General features: G+C 34.4%; 1 protein-coding gene across 2 annotated transcripts in view; it reads left to right on the forward strand.

Moving 5' to 3' along the window:
• The window catches only part of ERLEC1 (endoplasmic reticulum lectin 1), a 32843-nt gene that overhangs the window by 5721 nt on the left and 10924 nt on the right, over nucleotides 1-16198 (forward strand). Inside the window, exons 2-10 of one of the 2 annotated variants that reach the window (XM_058278562.2) lie at nucleotides 2675-2779; nucleotides 3894-3974; nucleotides 4560-4637; nucleotides 4776-4839; nucleotides 5668-5702; nucleotides 7769-7992; nucleotides 8086-8215; nucleotides 13303-13464; nucleotides 14040-14099. In XM_058278562.2, coding sequence (XP_058134545.1) covers nucleotides 2675-2779; nucleotides 3894-3974; nucleotides 4560-4637; nucleotides 4776-4839; nucleotides 5668-5702; nucleotides 7769-7992; nucleotides 8086-8215; nucleotides 13303-13464; nucleotides 14040-14099 — 939 coding nt within the window. The remainder of the gene's footprint in view (nucleotides 1-2674; nucleotides 2780-3893; nucleotides 3975-4559; nucleotides 4638-4775; nucleotides 4840-5667; nucleotides 5703-7768; nucleotides 7993-8085; nucleotides 8216-13302; nucleotides 13465-14039; nucleotides 14100-16198) is intronic. The other variant, XM_058278563.2, reaches the window with a different exon arrangement.

Below are 16198 nucleotides of genomic sequence, written 5' to 3' on the forward strand. Positions count from 1 at the left end.
CAAGGAGTGCCGTGCCACGCAGGGGTGTCCCCACGTAGGGGAGCCCCACACTCAAGGAGTGCGCCCATAAGGAGAGCCGCCCAGCGCGAAAGAAAGTGTAGCCGTCCCCATGGAGAGCTGACACAGCAAGATGACACAACAAAAAGAAACACAGAGTCCCATGCCGCTGACAATGGGAGCGGACAAAGAAGATGCAGCAAATAGACACAGAGAACAGACAATGGAGTGGGGGGAAGGAGAAAGAAAGAAAGAAATCTTTCTTAAAAAAATCCATTGATAGACAAAGAGATCATACAACTCAACAATAAAAAAACAAACTACCAGATTAAAAAATGGGCAAAAGACAATTTTCCAAAGAAGAAATACAAGTGGCAAAGAAACACATGAAAAAGTTCAGTATCACTAGTGATTAGGGAATTGCAAATCAAAACTACAATGAGATATCATTTTATGCCTGTTAGACTGGCTGCTGCTATTAAAAAATTGGAAAACTAAATGTTGGAGAGGATGTGGAGAGCTAAGAATGCTATTCACTGTTGGTGGAAATGTAAAATGATACCGCCACTGTGGGGACTGTTTGGCCATTCCTAAGAAAGTTGAATACAGACTTGCCATGGGACCCAGCAATACAATTACTAGGTAAATACCTAGAAGAACTGAGTGCAGAGACACAAACAGACATCTGCACACTGATGTTCACAGTGGTATTAAAATTGCCAAAAGTTGGAAACAACCCAGGTGTCCATCAACTGATGAATGGATAAACAAATTGTGGTATATACACACGATGAAATACTATGCAGCTGTAAGGAAAAATGAAGTCATGAAGCATATGACAATATGGATGAACTTGGAGAATGTTATAGTGAGTGAAGCAGCCAGGCACAAAATGAAAAATATGATTGCACTATTATGAACTCAATATATTGTGTAAACTCATGGAGTTAACAATTAAGGTATAGGTCACCAGGAAATAAGAGGGCAGAGAATGGAAAGCTAAGGGTTAATCTGTACAGAATTGGTAAAAAGGTTCTTTGGAAATGAAATGGTTAAAGCATATCATGGTGTTTGTAACTAGCCAGTCCTATCCTATGGGTATGACAATGGTTAAAGGGAAAGTCTAAGGTCATGTATATTACTAGAAGGAAAGCTAAAATCTGTAACATGGGACTCTATACCATAGTATAGCCTCATGTGAAACATGAATATGGGTGATACGAGATAGATTTATATGACTTTTTATAAAACAAAATATACTAGAGAATAAAGAATAGCAGCTATTTATGGCAGGAGAAGACACATTAAGAGGTGATGTTTTGTTTGTTTTATTATTAGAAAAATGAAAGGGCTTTAAGAATGAAGTGATGAATGCACAAGTATGTGATTGCACTGAATCTCATTGATTGTACGCTTTGGATGGATATATGCTTTATTCATATGTGTCAATAAAATTGATTTGTTAAGGGGAAAAAACAATACTGTAATATAGCTAATGCTTACAACTTACGGCTGTTTTTTGTTTTGCTTTGTTGTATTGCTTTGGGAATGGATTGCCCTAATTTCCATTTGTGTTTAAAATTATACAATGTCAAGTTCTGGTTTTATTATGAAGAGCTGTTACTGTTAAATTGAGAAAAGAACAGTGGTTCTTTCCTTTCCAGGGATGTCCAAATAGTACAGTGGTTTCACAATACCATAAGAGGAGAAAAGCAGTAAAAGAATTCAATTACAATAGAATACATAATAGTGTGAAAGCCTTTGCCTTGGTAGTTAGTATTACATTTGCTTTACAAACATTTCTTTTTAGCAAAATATCAGATATTAATTGAAGTATTATTTGAATATTTTGATTTGTGGATTTATTTGACTTTATAGTATAGCAAACTTTAAGTATAGTTTTGTTAATATATAGCAAGAGTTGGTAAACTATAGCCAGTGGGCTGGCCCATTACTTATATTTGTAAATAAGGTTTAATTGGAACACAGCTACACCCATTCGTTTTTTATTGGCTATGCACTTTCCAGCCGCAATAGCAGAGTTAAATAGTTTCAGTAGAGGCCATATGGTACACAAAGCCTAAAATATTTACTGTCTGGCCCTTCACAGAAAAAGTTTACTAGCTCCTGATGTATACTTAAATAATAGTATTTTTTTAAAAGTCTGCACAGAAGGAGTAATTTTTCTTTTAAAAGGAATATGTTCATACATTATTCAAATACAAAAAATACTTCATTATATTATGTTCAAGTTCCCATCCCACAGAATTAAGACTGTATTTGTAACATACTGAGGATTCTCAAATATTGATGATAATCAATAGGAATAATAAGTATTTAATGACTGGATATCTTGAACAGACATTGCTGCTTCAAGCTTTTTAATTGATATTTTTAATATAGCCTACTATATTGCCACTTATTTCTTTATAGACCAACCTTCATTTTTGTTAATTTTTTTTTCTATTTTAACACCAGGATAAAGTTTGTTGTCTTCATTTCAGCATTAAAAATATGTAAAACCTATTCCCTGCTTTTGGAAATATGTTTTTTTTTTTAATTCTCTGTTAAAATGGCAAATTAGTTTGAATAACCTATGTTGTAACTAGGACTGTAAATTATTCTATATAATGCAATTAAGCAGAGAAAGTAATGTATATTTTTGTTCTATTTTTAGCCTACAACTGGAGTTTTGTATAAAGAAGATAATTATGTCATCATGACAACTGCACATAAAGAAAAATACAAATGCATACTTCCCCTTGTGACAAGTGGGGATGAGGTAGGCTTTTACAAACATTTTTTAAAGCATTGCTACATATTTTAAAATAAAATTGCATGACAGGTTTCTCACCTCATTTTACCATAAAAATATTAACCACTTTATTATTCTTGAATTCTTCAATTGATTCCACTGTTGAACCTAGAAAAATTTAGCAATCATTTATTGTTGTTCCGAATAAAAATCGAATGCCAAGCTTGTTTTATTTTATACAAATAAGGGTTTCAAAGCATGATATTTTTAAATGTGTATGTGACATTTTTATAAAGAATTTCTAATTATTAATACCTACAGGTACATTATGCTTTCTCACTGCGTTAACGCATGCCCTTTTCTTCTTCCTAAAATGCCCTAACTGCCTCTTATCCATCCTTCAAGGCAATGACTTCTTTCAAGACGAAACAGGAAAGGCAGCTTGGTAAAGTGGGAAGGACACCAGCCTAGGAGCCAAGAGGCTGAGGTATAGGCTATAGTTAGCTATGAAACTTTGAACACATTTGAAATTCATTTCCTTCACTCAGTAAATTTACTGAGTCAATTTTAAAATACTTTTGTGATCTGTAAAATAGAAATATTAAATTCATTGCTTTCTTAGTTTTATCAGATTTAAAATCTGAAAAACACAGCTTTCTTTCTCATTTTGTTTTAAACCTCAAGACACAAATACATACAAACATATACAAACAAAACCACACACTATGATATTTAAGCCCAAAATGCAAAAATATAGAGAAAATTGAGAAGTACCTTAAAACTTTCCAGTATATTCAAGAAGATTCAGCTATTCTGAAACTTTTATATCCAGAATCTGTTTGGATACCAGCATTTGAAAATTCTGGAATGAGTTTATAAGAATGTTCAGGAAATTGATACACTTAAAGATCTTTTTTAGGCAAAGAAAGAATAAATTCTGTAGATTATTCTATGGCTCCAATTTTAAAATTCCCCATTCTTTTGAAAGAAGTGCCATAATATAGGATCTTGTTACTTTTATTTACTTTTTCTCTCTTTTATTTCCAAGTTTTTGTGATTTAACCGATGAGTTAGTACACAAAACAGAATTGGGCCAAGTTCTTGAAAAATTGTAAGTATTAAACTTCACTTCTTTCTGTAGGAAGAAGAAAAGGATTATAAAGGCCCTAATCCAAGAGAGCTTTTGGATCCACTATTTAAACAAAGCAGTTGTTCCTATAGAGTATGTATTTTTTATTCACTTGATAACTGAAAAATAAAGTTCCAACAGATTATAGACCTTTGAATATAATTCTGCATTTCCTTTTCATTATATCAAATTTTAAGTTAGTTGTAAATCTAGTTATTGCTTACTAATATTTTGTTGATTTGTGTCATTTATTGAAAAACTTGTATTTTGGGAAATTCCTGTATAGTATATACAGAAGACATCTAATAATATTAATACCAAATAATACCACTTACCAAACTGCTTTCAAAAGAAAGTTTCTTTACATTGAATTTCAGTAAAAGTTGCTAATTGTTTTTTTTTTTTTTAGCTGTGTAGACATTTATTACAGTCTTCAGGTATATTCCAGATCTATTTCCTTCAAAGAATTTCCACATATAGCTAATTAGCAAAAAGCAAGGAATAGATTTCAGAAGCTAAATATGTTTCATGTTTTTTCTGAGGCTTATTAATAATAATAAGTACCATTTCATGAAAACTTACTCTAAGTCTTGGGGGTTCTCTACTACTTAAAATATCGAAAAGTGATTCAATTGAGTATGTGGCTTTTGTATTTTTAAATACATCCATCTTTCTTAGATTGAATCTTATTGGACTTATGAAGTATGTCATGGAAAACACATTCGGCAGTATCATGAAGAGAAAGAGACTGGTCAGGTGTGTTTTTCTTCAAAATGAAAAATATGGAACATTATGAAATGAGAAGTTTAATAAGATTAATAGTTTTTTAGTTGTATTCTTAAAAATGTATTTGTGAAATATTTACTATGTTTTTTATTTTATTTTTAAATATAGAAAGTAAATATTCACGAGTACTACCTTGGGAATATGTTGGCTAAGAATCTGCTATCTGAAAAAGGTTTGTCTCCACCTAGTGATTTGGTAGTAATACTGGAATTCGTTTAAAATACATGTTCAAATTGAAATTTAAAAGATTTTTAGGAGAATGTGTGAATTTTAAAACAAAATTTTTTAGAGAAAACAGGTGTGGCTCAGTAGTTGAGCACCTGCTTCCTACATGGGAGGTCCAAGGTTCAGTCTCTGATGCCTCCTAAAAATAAAAACCAGCAAGCAAACAAACAAAAAAAAACAACTCAGAGGAGCCAGTGTGGCTCAGTGATTGAGCACTGGCTTCTCATTTATGAGGTCCTGGGTCCAATCCCTGACCCTGTTGCCTCAAAAACAAAATAAGTTTTTTAGATGTCTTTTTACAGAAGTCTTTGTTCTCTACTCTAACAAGCACTGTCCTTTTTATCTACTTACTGATGTATTTTATTAATCTAGTAGTACATGCGTGTCAGTGTTATATTTATTTAGTGTTAGTCTTTTCCTTGAGTTAAGCAAGGAAATAGATATATACATATATCCCTCAAATTGTGAAATTTTGTCATTAATCTATATTATTTAAATTTGTCTACTAATTTAGAATTGAACTTTTCACTTAGATACAAATAGTTCAAAAGAGAAGTGTGGCCAGATTTTCTGCCTCAAATAGTGTCTTTCCTAAATAAAAGTATAGAGATTAAATATACCTCAATGCTGGCCTTTCAAACAAAAACATTTTAAGCAAACTAGCTTAAAGGTAAAAGTCATATATATGTTTTGGATCTTCTTTAGGAAGAAATTTAAAGTTACAAATGTTATTGGTCATTCTTTACACTTACCCTATTCTTATGTTATTCCATAGATCAAGAAGCAGAGGAAAAGGAAAAATCAAAAGAGGCAAGTGACAAAAGTTGATTCTTCATTCTTAACATTTATTGCTAATGAATACATGAATTTTGCAACTTAATTGACAGAATATAACCATGTGTTCTTTAACTAGGTATCAAATACCTGGAAGGATTGGACCAAAGAAAATTTGTAGTATTTTAGGTTTTTCTGAGGAAAGTTCCATTGTAATCCTTTTATTTACTTTAAGATCATATAAAAATAAATCTACAAAAGATGTGTTTGGGAAAGTTTCTGTAATACCATTCTATCAATTATGTGCTTAGCAGTGGTTTTTCCTCTCTTCACCATTGGAAACCATTAATAGTCAGTCTTCTGCATTTTTTCCATTATTCTCTCCCCATATCCTGTAAGTGAAACAGATATACAGTGTGTATAAATAACTAGCTACTAGACTGCAGGCTTCTTAAGCAGGGACTGTCTTTTATCTCTTTACCCCACAGTACAAAACAGAGGGCCAGATATATTGTAGGTACTTCATAAATGTTTATTGAATGAATGGATAAAAGATGACTTAAAAATAGAGTTGCTGAAAAGCAGAATGATTCCTCAGATCATCTAATCACAATTTTCAAATATCCATGTTATTTAAGAAATGCTTTCTGGATCCTAAGAATTTCCATAGAGTTTAAATAACTTCTTGAGAGAAAGTACTTCTAGAAATCATTTTACATCATAATGATACTTTTATTAGAAGTAAAGTGAAATGGCAGAAGGCCTTGAAAATTACTTGAAGGGTTTCTACAACTTAAAAGGGTGGTTTTGGGGGGAGTTGATAAGCTAAGCATAGACATACATAGCATTACTATTTTAAAAGATTTTAATTTTACAGACTACCTTTGAGATAAAATATTTATTTACTGTGACTCTGGAGGATAGCACGATGGAATTCAAAATGTGAAATGATAAAGGAAGAGGAAGAAAAGGGTAAGGGAAGAAAACTAACATTTATTGAGCTCCAGTTTATAAGCCAGACACTGCGCTAAGCATGTAACAAAAAGTAATGCGTAATTCTCCCAACAGCCTTTGAGTAGAAATAATTATTCTACTTTTCCAGGTGACAAAAATTGAAATTTGGTCAAAGTCATAAAGGTAGTGAATGCCAAAGTTTGGATTTGAACCCAGGATCTTCTGACTCCAGGCAGTGGCATGAAAACAGCATACAAGGAAATTGAAAATATGTTTCCCTGGAAACATTTATTTATTGCCTGTTGGGGGCATGGCACTGACCGGATTCCAAAGTGATAGAAGATGAGATCCCTGCCTCCAAAGAGCTTGCTTGGAGAAATTATTAACAATATATTTTTAATAGTCCTTACACTAAATTCTTATTATGTTTATTCAGATAAAAATAGAAGATCTAACTCCTTAGTGTCCTTGTCATCTGAAGTTATATCCTTAGTCCCCTGTACCATGAAAATTTCTTAATTTTCCTTCTGCTGGCCTTGTATAGATTTACATAGGAAGTTTATATCTGAAAGTATGTACTGTTAATAACAGGGAAGTCAGTCAGCAGACTGATGAATGAACACTGTAATTAGATTCCTATTTTAGAAGGTAGTGTTTACTATATAACTCCATTTCTCTACAAATTAAACCCCAAATCTCTACAAACTAAATCTAATACAGCTATTAACTGAGTTTAGTGAAAAAAGCTCTGACCAACCCAGTATACTAAGTTCCTTTATTTTATCTTAGTTTCTTTTTTTAGAAATGCTTAAAATAATTCATACTAATCATATTTTAGCCCTTTATATAAATACCCATTTATTAAATCTTAATTTTAGCACTAAATAATAGTTTTATTTTTTGCTGTGTTATCTCTGAAAATTATATTTTCTCAAATAACATTAAAATAAAATAAAAGTCAAAAGAATATTAGCAAAAAAAGAATATTAGGGAGAAAATTTATGGAAAATACACAATTGTTACCTTTAGTTTTCTAAATTAAAATGTAGTTTTCTTTTTCTTTAAGAATAGTAAGTGCTTCTCCCATCCTCACCCCTACATCAATTCCTAATGAAAAGTCTTACGCTTTTTTTTTTCTTTTTTTAAAGATTCCCACTAAAAATATCGAAGGCCAGATGACTCCCTACTATCCTGTAGGAATGGGAAATGGCACACCTTGTAGTTTAAAACAGAATCGGCCCAGATCAAGTACTTTGATGTATATATGTCATCCTGAATCTAAGCATGAAATTCTCTCAGTAGCTGAAGTTACAACTTGTGAATATGAAGTTGTCATTTTGACACCACTCTTGTGCAGTCATCCTAAATATAGGTAGGACATGGCTTTAATATTTTAAACCTAAAGCGTAGACATGCTTTAAAGTGTTTGTGTGCTTAGCTTTAACAATTTGTTCTGACTGAACAGGTTCAGGGCATCTCCTGTAAATGACATATTTTGCCAGTCATTGCCAGGATCACCATTTAAACCCCTCACCCTGAGACAACTGGAGCAACAGGAAGAAATACTAAGGGTGCCTTTTAGGAGAAATAAAGAGGTAAGAGAATTATGTAATGATATCTTCTCAGTGCTTCAATTTTCCAAATTTCAGAGCATATGTCAATATGTTAATGATTTCTGTAGTATAGTATTAGTAATTCATTTTTCTAAAATTTCCTGAAATTTTAAATTTCAATTCTTTAATTGATTTTAATTTTTTCCTTACTCTAGTCCTTTTCAGAAACTATTTTAGTAATCTATTATCTGCATAATATAATATTTTAAATATTTAAATTTTGTTCATTTTAGGTTCAATTTTTAGCTAATTACCTGGACTTCCCACTTAAGTCTTTTGAAAGAATTAACGACACTCCATCTCCACCTCCTATTACTTCATTTATTCTTTAACTCATTGCCATTTGGCATCAAACCATCATTCTTCTGAAACTGATATCATGAAGGGCAATAGCAATCTGTTGGTTCTAATATTGATGGATATACACTTAATCTTAGCTTTCAACACTGCTGCACATTCGAAGCTTAAACTTTTCCTTCTCTCTTGACATCCAAGTTACTGTTCTCTCTCATTCGTCCCTCTTTGTATACTGTTCTTTCTCTACTTCCTGCCCCGTAAAATGTTGAAGATCACCATAGTTCTACTCATACTGCCCTTCTCTGCTCAACTCTATACAGCTTCCCTATGTGAGCACATCCATACCCATTCTTTCAACTTCCATTGATATGCTCATAAGTCCAAATATATATCTCCAACACTGACCTGTCTTCTGAACTCAAGCCACAATCATCTTAACTAATATATATTAAGTCCTAACAGGTATTACCAAATTCTCACAACAACCTAAAACAAGCATTCTTAACCTTTTTTGTTCCACAAATCCCTTTGCCAGTCAGGTGAAAACCATGGACCCCTTACTAAGTCCCCATATACTGTGTATTATTTAATAAATATATCACACCCATACCAACACAGCCCTACAAGAATAATTTTTTTGTATTTCAATTCAAGCTCACAGACCTCTTGTTACGAACCCCTGACCTAAGAGATATTATCCCTCTTAATGGATTAGGAAATTTAGCTTCAGAGAGGGGAAGTAACAAGAGACAGAGTGGAGATTAGAATGAAAGTAGTATGATTCTAAAAGCTTTTAACTACTTCTCTAAGCTGCTGTTTCCCCTTTTGATATACTGCCTTCCCATTTCATCTACCTATTGAAAATACCTATATACGTTTGCAGTAATCTCAAGGTCATCATTTTTTCTCTTTCACATTGACCCTTTTCTTGCCTTCTAAAATTGCTTGCTTTATTTATGTATGTATGTATGTATGTATTTATTGTCATTGTTGTTCAGGAGGTACCAGGGGTTCAACCCAGGACCTCATACATGGAAAGCAGGTACTCAATAACTGAGCTTTACCCACTCCCCCACCCCCACCCCCATTGCTTTTATTTTTTTATTTTTTTATTTTTTATTTCTCTCCCCTCCCCACCCACCCACCCCTTCCCCCCATTGTCTGCTCTCTGTTTCCATTTGCTTTGTGTTCTGCATCCATTTGTAGTCCTGTCAGGCAGCACTGGGGATCTGTGTCTCTTTTTGTTGTGTCATTTTGCTGCATCAGCTCTCTGTGTATGCGGCACCACTCCTGGGTGGACTGCAGTTTTGTGCGGGGCAGCTCTCCTTGTGCGGGGGGCACTCCTTTGCGTGGTGGGCACCCCTACATTGGGGGGTCCCTGCATGGGCCGGCACTCCTTGTGTGCAGCAGCACTGCAGGTGGGCCAGCTCACCACACAGACCAGGAGTCCCTGTATCTCCCATGTGGTAGGCGGACACTCTATCAGTTGAGATACATCCACTTCCCCCCATTGTTGTTTTTTTTTTTTTCCTTTCAAGATTTATTTATTTATTTAATTCCCCTCCTCCCCCGGTTGTCTGTTCTCTGTGTCTATTTGCTGCGTCTTGTTTCTTTGTCCGCTTCTGCTGTCAGCGGCAGGGGAAGTGTGGGCGGTGCCATTCCTGGGCAGGCTGCACTTTCTTTCGCGCTGGGCGGCTCTCCTTACGGGGCCCACTCCTTGGGCATGGGGCTCCCCTACGCGGGGACACCCCTGCTTGGCAGGGCACTCCTTGCACGCATCAGCACTGCGCGTGGGCCAGCTCCACACAGGTCAAGGAGGCCCGGGGTTTGAACCGCGGACCTCCCATGTGGTAGACGGACACCCTAACCACTGGGCCAGGTCCGTCCGTTCCCCCCCGCCCCCATTGCTTTTAATCCACTGTGCACTACCCAGTTGTCCAAGTCAGAAACCTAAGTTGTTTTTCTTCCCTATCTTTTTTGTCTATATCTAACTATAATCATTCACTAAGCACCATCAGTATTATCTTCTAAGTGCTTTTCAAAACTCTCTTGTCACTAGATAAGGCCTCCATCATCTGCTAGGACCAGAAACTAGTCTCTTCACTTATCCCTAGTCTGATCCTTCTTACAAAGCTCATAAAATGTTCTTTCTAAACTGAACATTGTTTATATATTAGTCCTTTGGTGGTTAGTATGATCTACACCTCAGGATGAAATGATTGCTCGTAGAACACATGCACATTTGTAATCTGGCTCCAGCCTCATTTCCCATAACTACCCCACCATTACCTTTTACCCCAGCTATTTTAAACAACTTACAGTTACCTAAAAGTACCCTGCTCTTTCTAGCTTCCTTGCTTTTGGATATACTCTTTTCTCTCTTCTTGGTTGCCTTGTCTCCCTTTTCCCCTTTACCTGATGTTCTTCTGTCTGTGATTAAAGATTTTATTCCAGTGTCACTTCCTTTGGAAATGAGCCAGGATTTCCATTAAATTACCCCTGGAAGAGAGAAATGTTTCCTCTTCTCTGGTCCTGAATTTTATTCAGTCCTCTATTATGGCACTTATATGGCTAAAATTGGTTGTTTTACCTATGCTCTTAACATTAAATTGGAGGGCAGAAGAAACTATGCTTTCTTCATTTTGGGATTTCTAGCTCCTTGTACGATGCCTCCATGCCATGGCACTTCACAGTTATTGTTGAGTTAACTATTATAGCTGCAAAGCCTGTTTCTCCTCTTCCTCTTGAATACTGTTTGTAAAACTATTACCAGACTCTTTGTGGGCGCTATAACCAACATTGTCATTCTGATAGGAAAAAATGATCTTAACATTTTTCTGCAGTTTGATTTGGAGTACTGTACTAAAAGATTTGAGATGGAATTCTAATCATCTCCTTGTTAGGGATCTAAGTATTGACAGATATTTAAAAATCAGTTTAATCAAAATGCTTCACAAATTGCAATATTTTTTAAAGAAGAGGTACCAGTTTACTTTTTTTAAGTGAGTGTTTAATCTGTCAGTTGAGAAAAATAGATTTTATAAAAGCAACAGATGATGATGTTTTGAAAATTCTTATAAATATCTAGAACCATTCCTAAACAGTCCATGTAAAAATGTTAGGTATGATGAGTAGTTCATGCAGTACTGGTCACCCTTATTTCTGAATCACTGTTTTTATAATTCTAGTTTATTACATACAACTTTTAAAAATTTATATTTGGCATATGGTTTGCCTTTTAAGTCTGGATTAAGCTATACCATAATTATAAAGATTATTTTTCATTTATTTTTCAAACAAAAATACAGATTTGGCCATTAGGAATTTAGTTTGATGTTCTGCCTATGTTATTATATTAAATTAATTTGGAGATTACTAGACTACTAGGAATCCATTTTACAAATTTCCAAACCCTACTACAAAAACTGTCATCATCATTCTTTTATTAGAATAATTTTCCTTAAAAATGAAAGAGATGTTCTGTCCAAAAGAGACGATAATAAGAAATGACCATGCTTCTATTCTTTCTCTTTCCCATGTCTCAGTTGCATGTCTCACTGTGCAGCATTATTGTTTTTCTTCATTAATCTTAATATATGTCATATACTCTAAATTATTAGTTTGGTTTATTAGACTTTTTAACTCCTTAGGAGCAGTGGCTTTATCTGCTTCATTTTTAATAGTACTTAAAATAGTAACAAGAATATACTAGGCAGTAATGTAGAAAAGTTTTTTACCATAAAGCTCAAGATCTTTTCATACACCAAGAAACCATCTTGGCAGTCCTTGTTCTTCCTGGTATTAGGGGAGAAAGAGGTTAAAGACATTGGTTTCTAGAATTGTAATGACTCTTTTAAGTTTGATGATTTCAGAGTGGATCAAGAAAAGGTTTTAACCACTACATGGTAGTAACACACAAGCTATCTATTGAGATGATGTTTTGACAGGTTTGCATGAGAAGGGACCTTTTTCTCAACAAGAGGCCTTCTAGAGGCAAAAGGGAGCTACCAGAAGGTGAAGCTGAGCAAGGGAAAACTCCTGTGGGAGAAGAGGGGAAGGGGCTTACATGTGTAGGCAATGTCACAGAGTCAGCAAGACAGGGAATCTCTAGGCCAAAAAACTCTTAAGTGTAGCATAGAATTCCTGAAGTAAACAACAAACAGGGCGAATGCACAGAGGCCATCTTGGGCTCATTTATATAGCAAGAGTAACCATCAGTACTCCTACAAGCCAAAATAGAAGCAAAAGAAAACCAGTGGCAATTACAATTGGTGAAAAAGGAGACATGGTATACACTCTACACTCATTGGAGACCCTTTTCCTATTCAATTTTTGAAGACTTTTCACTCGCTTATAATTCTTACACCTACTCAGTTCTGGTCTAGATCATGCCCTCTCCATTCACTGTCGGTACTGTTTTCTACCTAATTCTAACTCATTAACTCTCCCTCAGCTTCTCTTTTCCCTCTTCATTATCCTTTCTCCGTACTGACCATATTCTCTAAAACTGGGTGTAGGGTACAAAGTCTATTAAGTAGCAAAGTACTTAAGAATAATGGGATCAAATATCTGTATTAACAAGATGTTAATAATAAAGGGTATGTAGAAACTATTTTCTGCACAATTTCTTTGTAAACCTACAACTTCTCTTATTTAAAAAAAAGCAAATTTTCTTTTACAAATTTTCTACAGTTTAAACAAGACTAAACCGTAACAAAAAAATTCTTAGGTGTGACATAGAAGCCCTGAAACATATATATGTTTAATTTTAGGATGAGTTGCAGTCAACTAAGGAAGAGAGATTTCCAGCAATCCACAAACCCATTGCTGTTGGCTCTCAACCAATGCTCACTGTTGGAACAACCCACATATCCAAATTGACAGATGACCAACTCATAAAAGAGTTCCTTAGTGGTTCTTACTGCTTTCATGGGGTGAGAAATGAACCTTCAGTTTAAATAGTTATCCAGCAACCTTTTTTAACCAGGGGGCGTTAGCAAAATTGAAAAGGTTTTGTCTGTAGAGAAATGGCAGGATTGTAGAAGCCCCCTGATGGTCATTTTCTTTTTTGGCATCTGGCCACTTAACTTGCATAATCTGATCCATAACCATTACGTTCACTTTTCTCATGAGCTTCAACTTGACCTTTGCTCTGCAAAAAATATACATATCCAAGTTGTGTAAGATTTTGGTCATTTGCTAGAATGGACATCAATGGTTGTATGTACTACATTCTAGTTACTTAGCAATCACATTTAAAACTTAACTTTTACAAAAGTAAAATTTTGCCCCTAATAAGTTCAATGAGAAATATATTTTACAGTAGAATTTTCATTTTGACTCACTTTATCCAGACAGTACAGCAGTTATCCCCTGTACTTTTCTATTTTTTTAAATTTCTTAGTAGTATTTTATTTTTATTTTTTGCTATCATGTGGAAATATTTAGAGGGGCCGCAAGCTCAAACCACTTTTCTCTGTCCATAACTTGATGTTTCCTGTCCTTTCAGGGTGTTGGTTGGTGGAAATATGAATTCTGCTATGGCAAACATGTACATCAGTACCATGAGGTATAGAAAAGCATTTATATTATTCTATTAATACCATTAGATTAATTAAAGTTTTCAAAATCTGTGCAAAAACAGGACGAGATATTCGTTTTGCTTTTAATTGTGAGGTGATTTTAATCTGCAAACATTAATCAGTTTCTTTAAACTCTGGAAAATATAAAACTTGGTGTTTTATAAATCAGTCATCATAAAATAGCATTGTTTATTAATTACTCAATTTCATGCATTACTATGGTAGAATATATTTCTTTAGCTTTGATGAGAAATTAGTCATTTATATAATTCCTCTTTTAAATTAAGAAAGTAAATGATAGGATAGTATGTTATCCTAGAAACATACATATCCTAACCAGAGTTAGTAAAATAAGATAAATACAGCAAGTTTCTCAGCTAAAAGAAGGTGCCATATCATCTAAGTTTAAAATAAAAATAAGGTGTTTTTTTGTTTTGGTTTTGGTTTTGGTTTTGGTTTTGGTTTTTTTTTTTATTTCTCTCCCCTTCCCCACCCCCCATTGTCTGTTCTCTGTGTCTATTTGCTGCGTGTTCTTCTTTGTCCACGGCACAGGAATCTCTGTTTCTTTTTGGTGCATCATCTTGTTGTGTCAGCTCTCTCCATGTTTGCGGCACCATTCTTGGGCAGGCTGCACTTTCTTTCGCACTGGGTGACTCTCCTTATAGGGCGCACTCCTTGCACATGGGGCTCCCCTATGCGAGGGACACCCCCTCATGGCATGGCACTCCTTGCACGCATCAGCACTGCACGTGGGCCAGCACCACACAGGTCAAGGAGGCCCAGGGTTTGAATCGCAGATCTCCCATGTGGTAGGCAGATGCCCTAACCACTGGGCCAAGTCCATCCTCCCAAAAAATTAAGTTTTAAGATTGCACACATTGACTTTTATTTATAATTTTATATATCAGATAGCATATTCTCCCATGCTTGAGTCAAGCTGCTTAAATTATAAGGTTCATCTCCAAGGATTTTTTTTTGTCATATTTGTACTTTGATAAGGTAAACTACTCAACATTGAAGACTAGCTTTAATTAATAAATATTGACTTGGCTACTGTAAAAGGCTCTTCTCATTCCCTAAAAGAAAGAATAATTAGTAATTAGAAAATACTGTATTCACCCTCTCAAGACCTCCATGTTGATCTTAAATGCCAAGATAGATATACCAGGAAAGATCATCAACTTGCCTTCTAAATTTAAATCTTACCAAATATATGCAGCACCTGTAAACTAAGCATTCTTTCGATATATCCTTTCTGCTTTGTAGATGTTTTATTTATTCTTAATATTTATTAGTTTAATACAGTGAAAGGATAAAGTGGCATCTAACTACTACCCAGATAATGCCCAAAAACTTCTTTTAATTGAAAGAAAATATGCCAGAAATTTAAAATGAAAAGTAAAATTCTTCTTCTCCACCATTGTCCCACTTCCCAAAACTAACTGCTGTTAACATTTGCTTTGTTAACCATCCACAAGGGAAAAAAACATGTATACATAAATATTGATATAACATTTTTATTTATACGGAAGAGATCATACTAAGCACACTACACTTGTTCTTTTCACTTAGGATTTCAGAAATCTTTTTCATGTCAGCAATAGCCAATCTCATTCTTTCAGCAGGTCCAGAGGATTATGCATATACCCACTATATTTAATCAGACCTCCATTGATGGGTCTTAAAATTATTTCTAGTTTTTGCAGTTATAGACTGTATTTTAGTGAACATTTTTTAATTGTTTTATTGGTGTACTTTTGTAAGTATATCCATATGACACATTTCTAGCAATGTAATGGCTAGGTCAAATAAATGTATTCTGGAAAATTGCCTTCCAAAGTTGATAGTTTATACTCTTGTTAGTAATGGCTGTTTTCCATTATTTCCACTTGCCAACATTAGCGTTTATCAAACTTATTTTTCCAAGTCATGTAACCTAGATATTTTTTGAGAGACTGCTAGGTGCTTTGGAAATATTAAATGCTAATAGTGTACAAATAAAGTACTCACTCTGTGTCAGGTACTGTTGTAAGTACTTTACACGTCTTAGCTCATTTACTCTCCCTAACAACCCTATGAGGTGTGG

This window comes from Dasypus novemcinctus, chromosome 17, assembly GCF_030445035.2.
Source record: "Dasypus novemcinctus isolate mDasNov1 chromosome 17, mDasNov1.1.hap2, whole genome shotgun sequence".
NCBI lineage: Eukaryota > Metazoa > Chordata > Mammalia > Cingulata > Dasypodidae > Dasypus > Dasypus novemcinctus.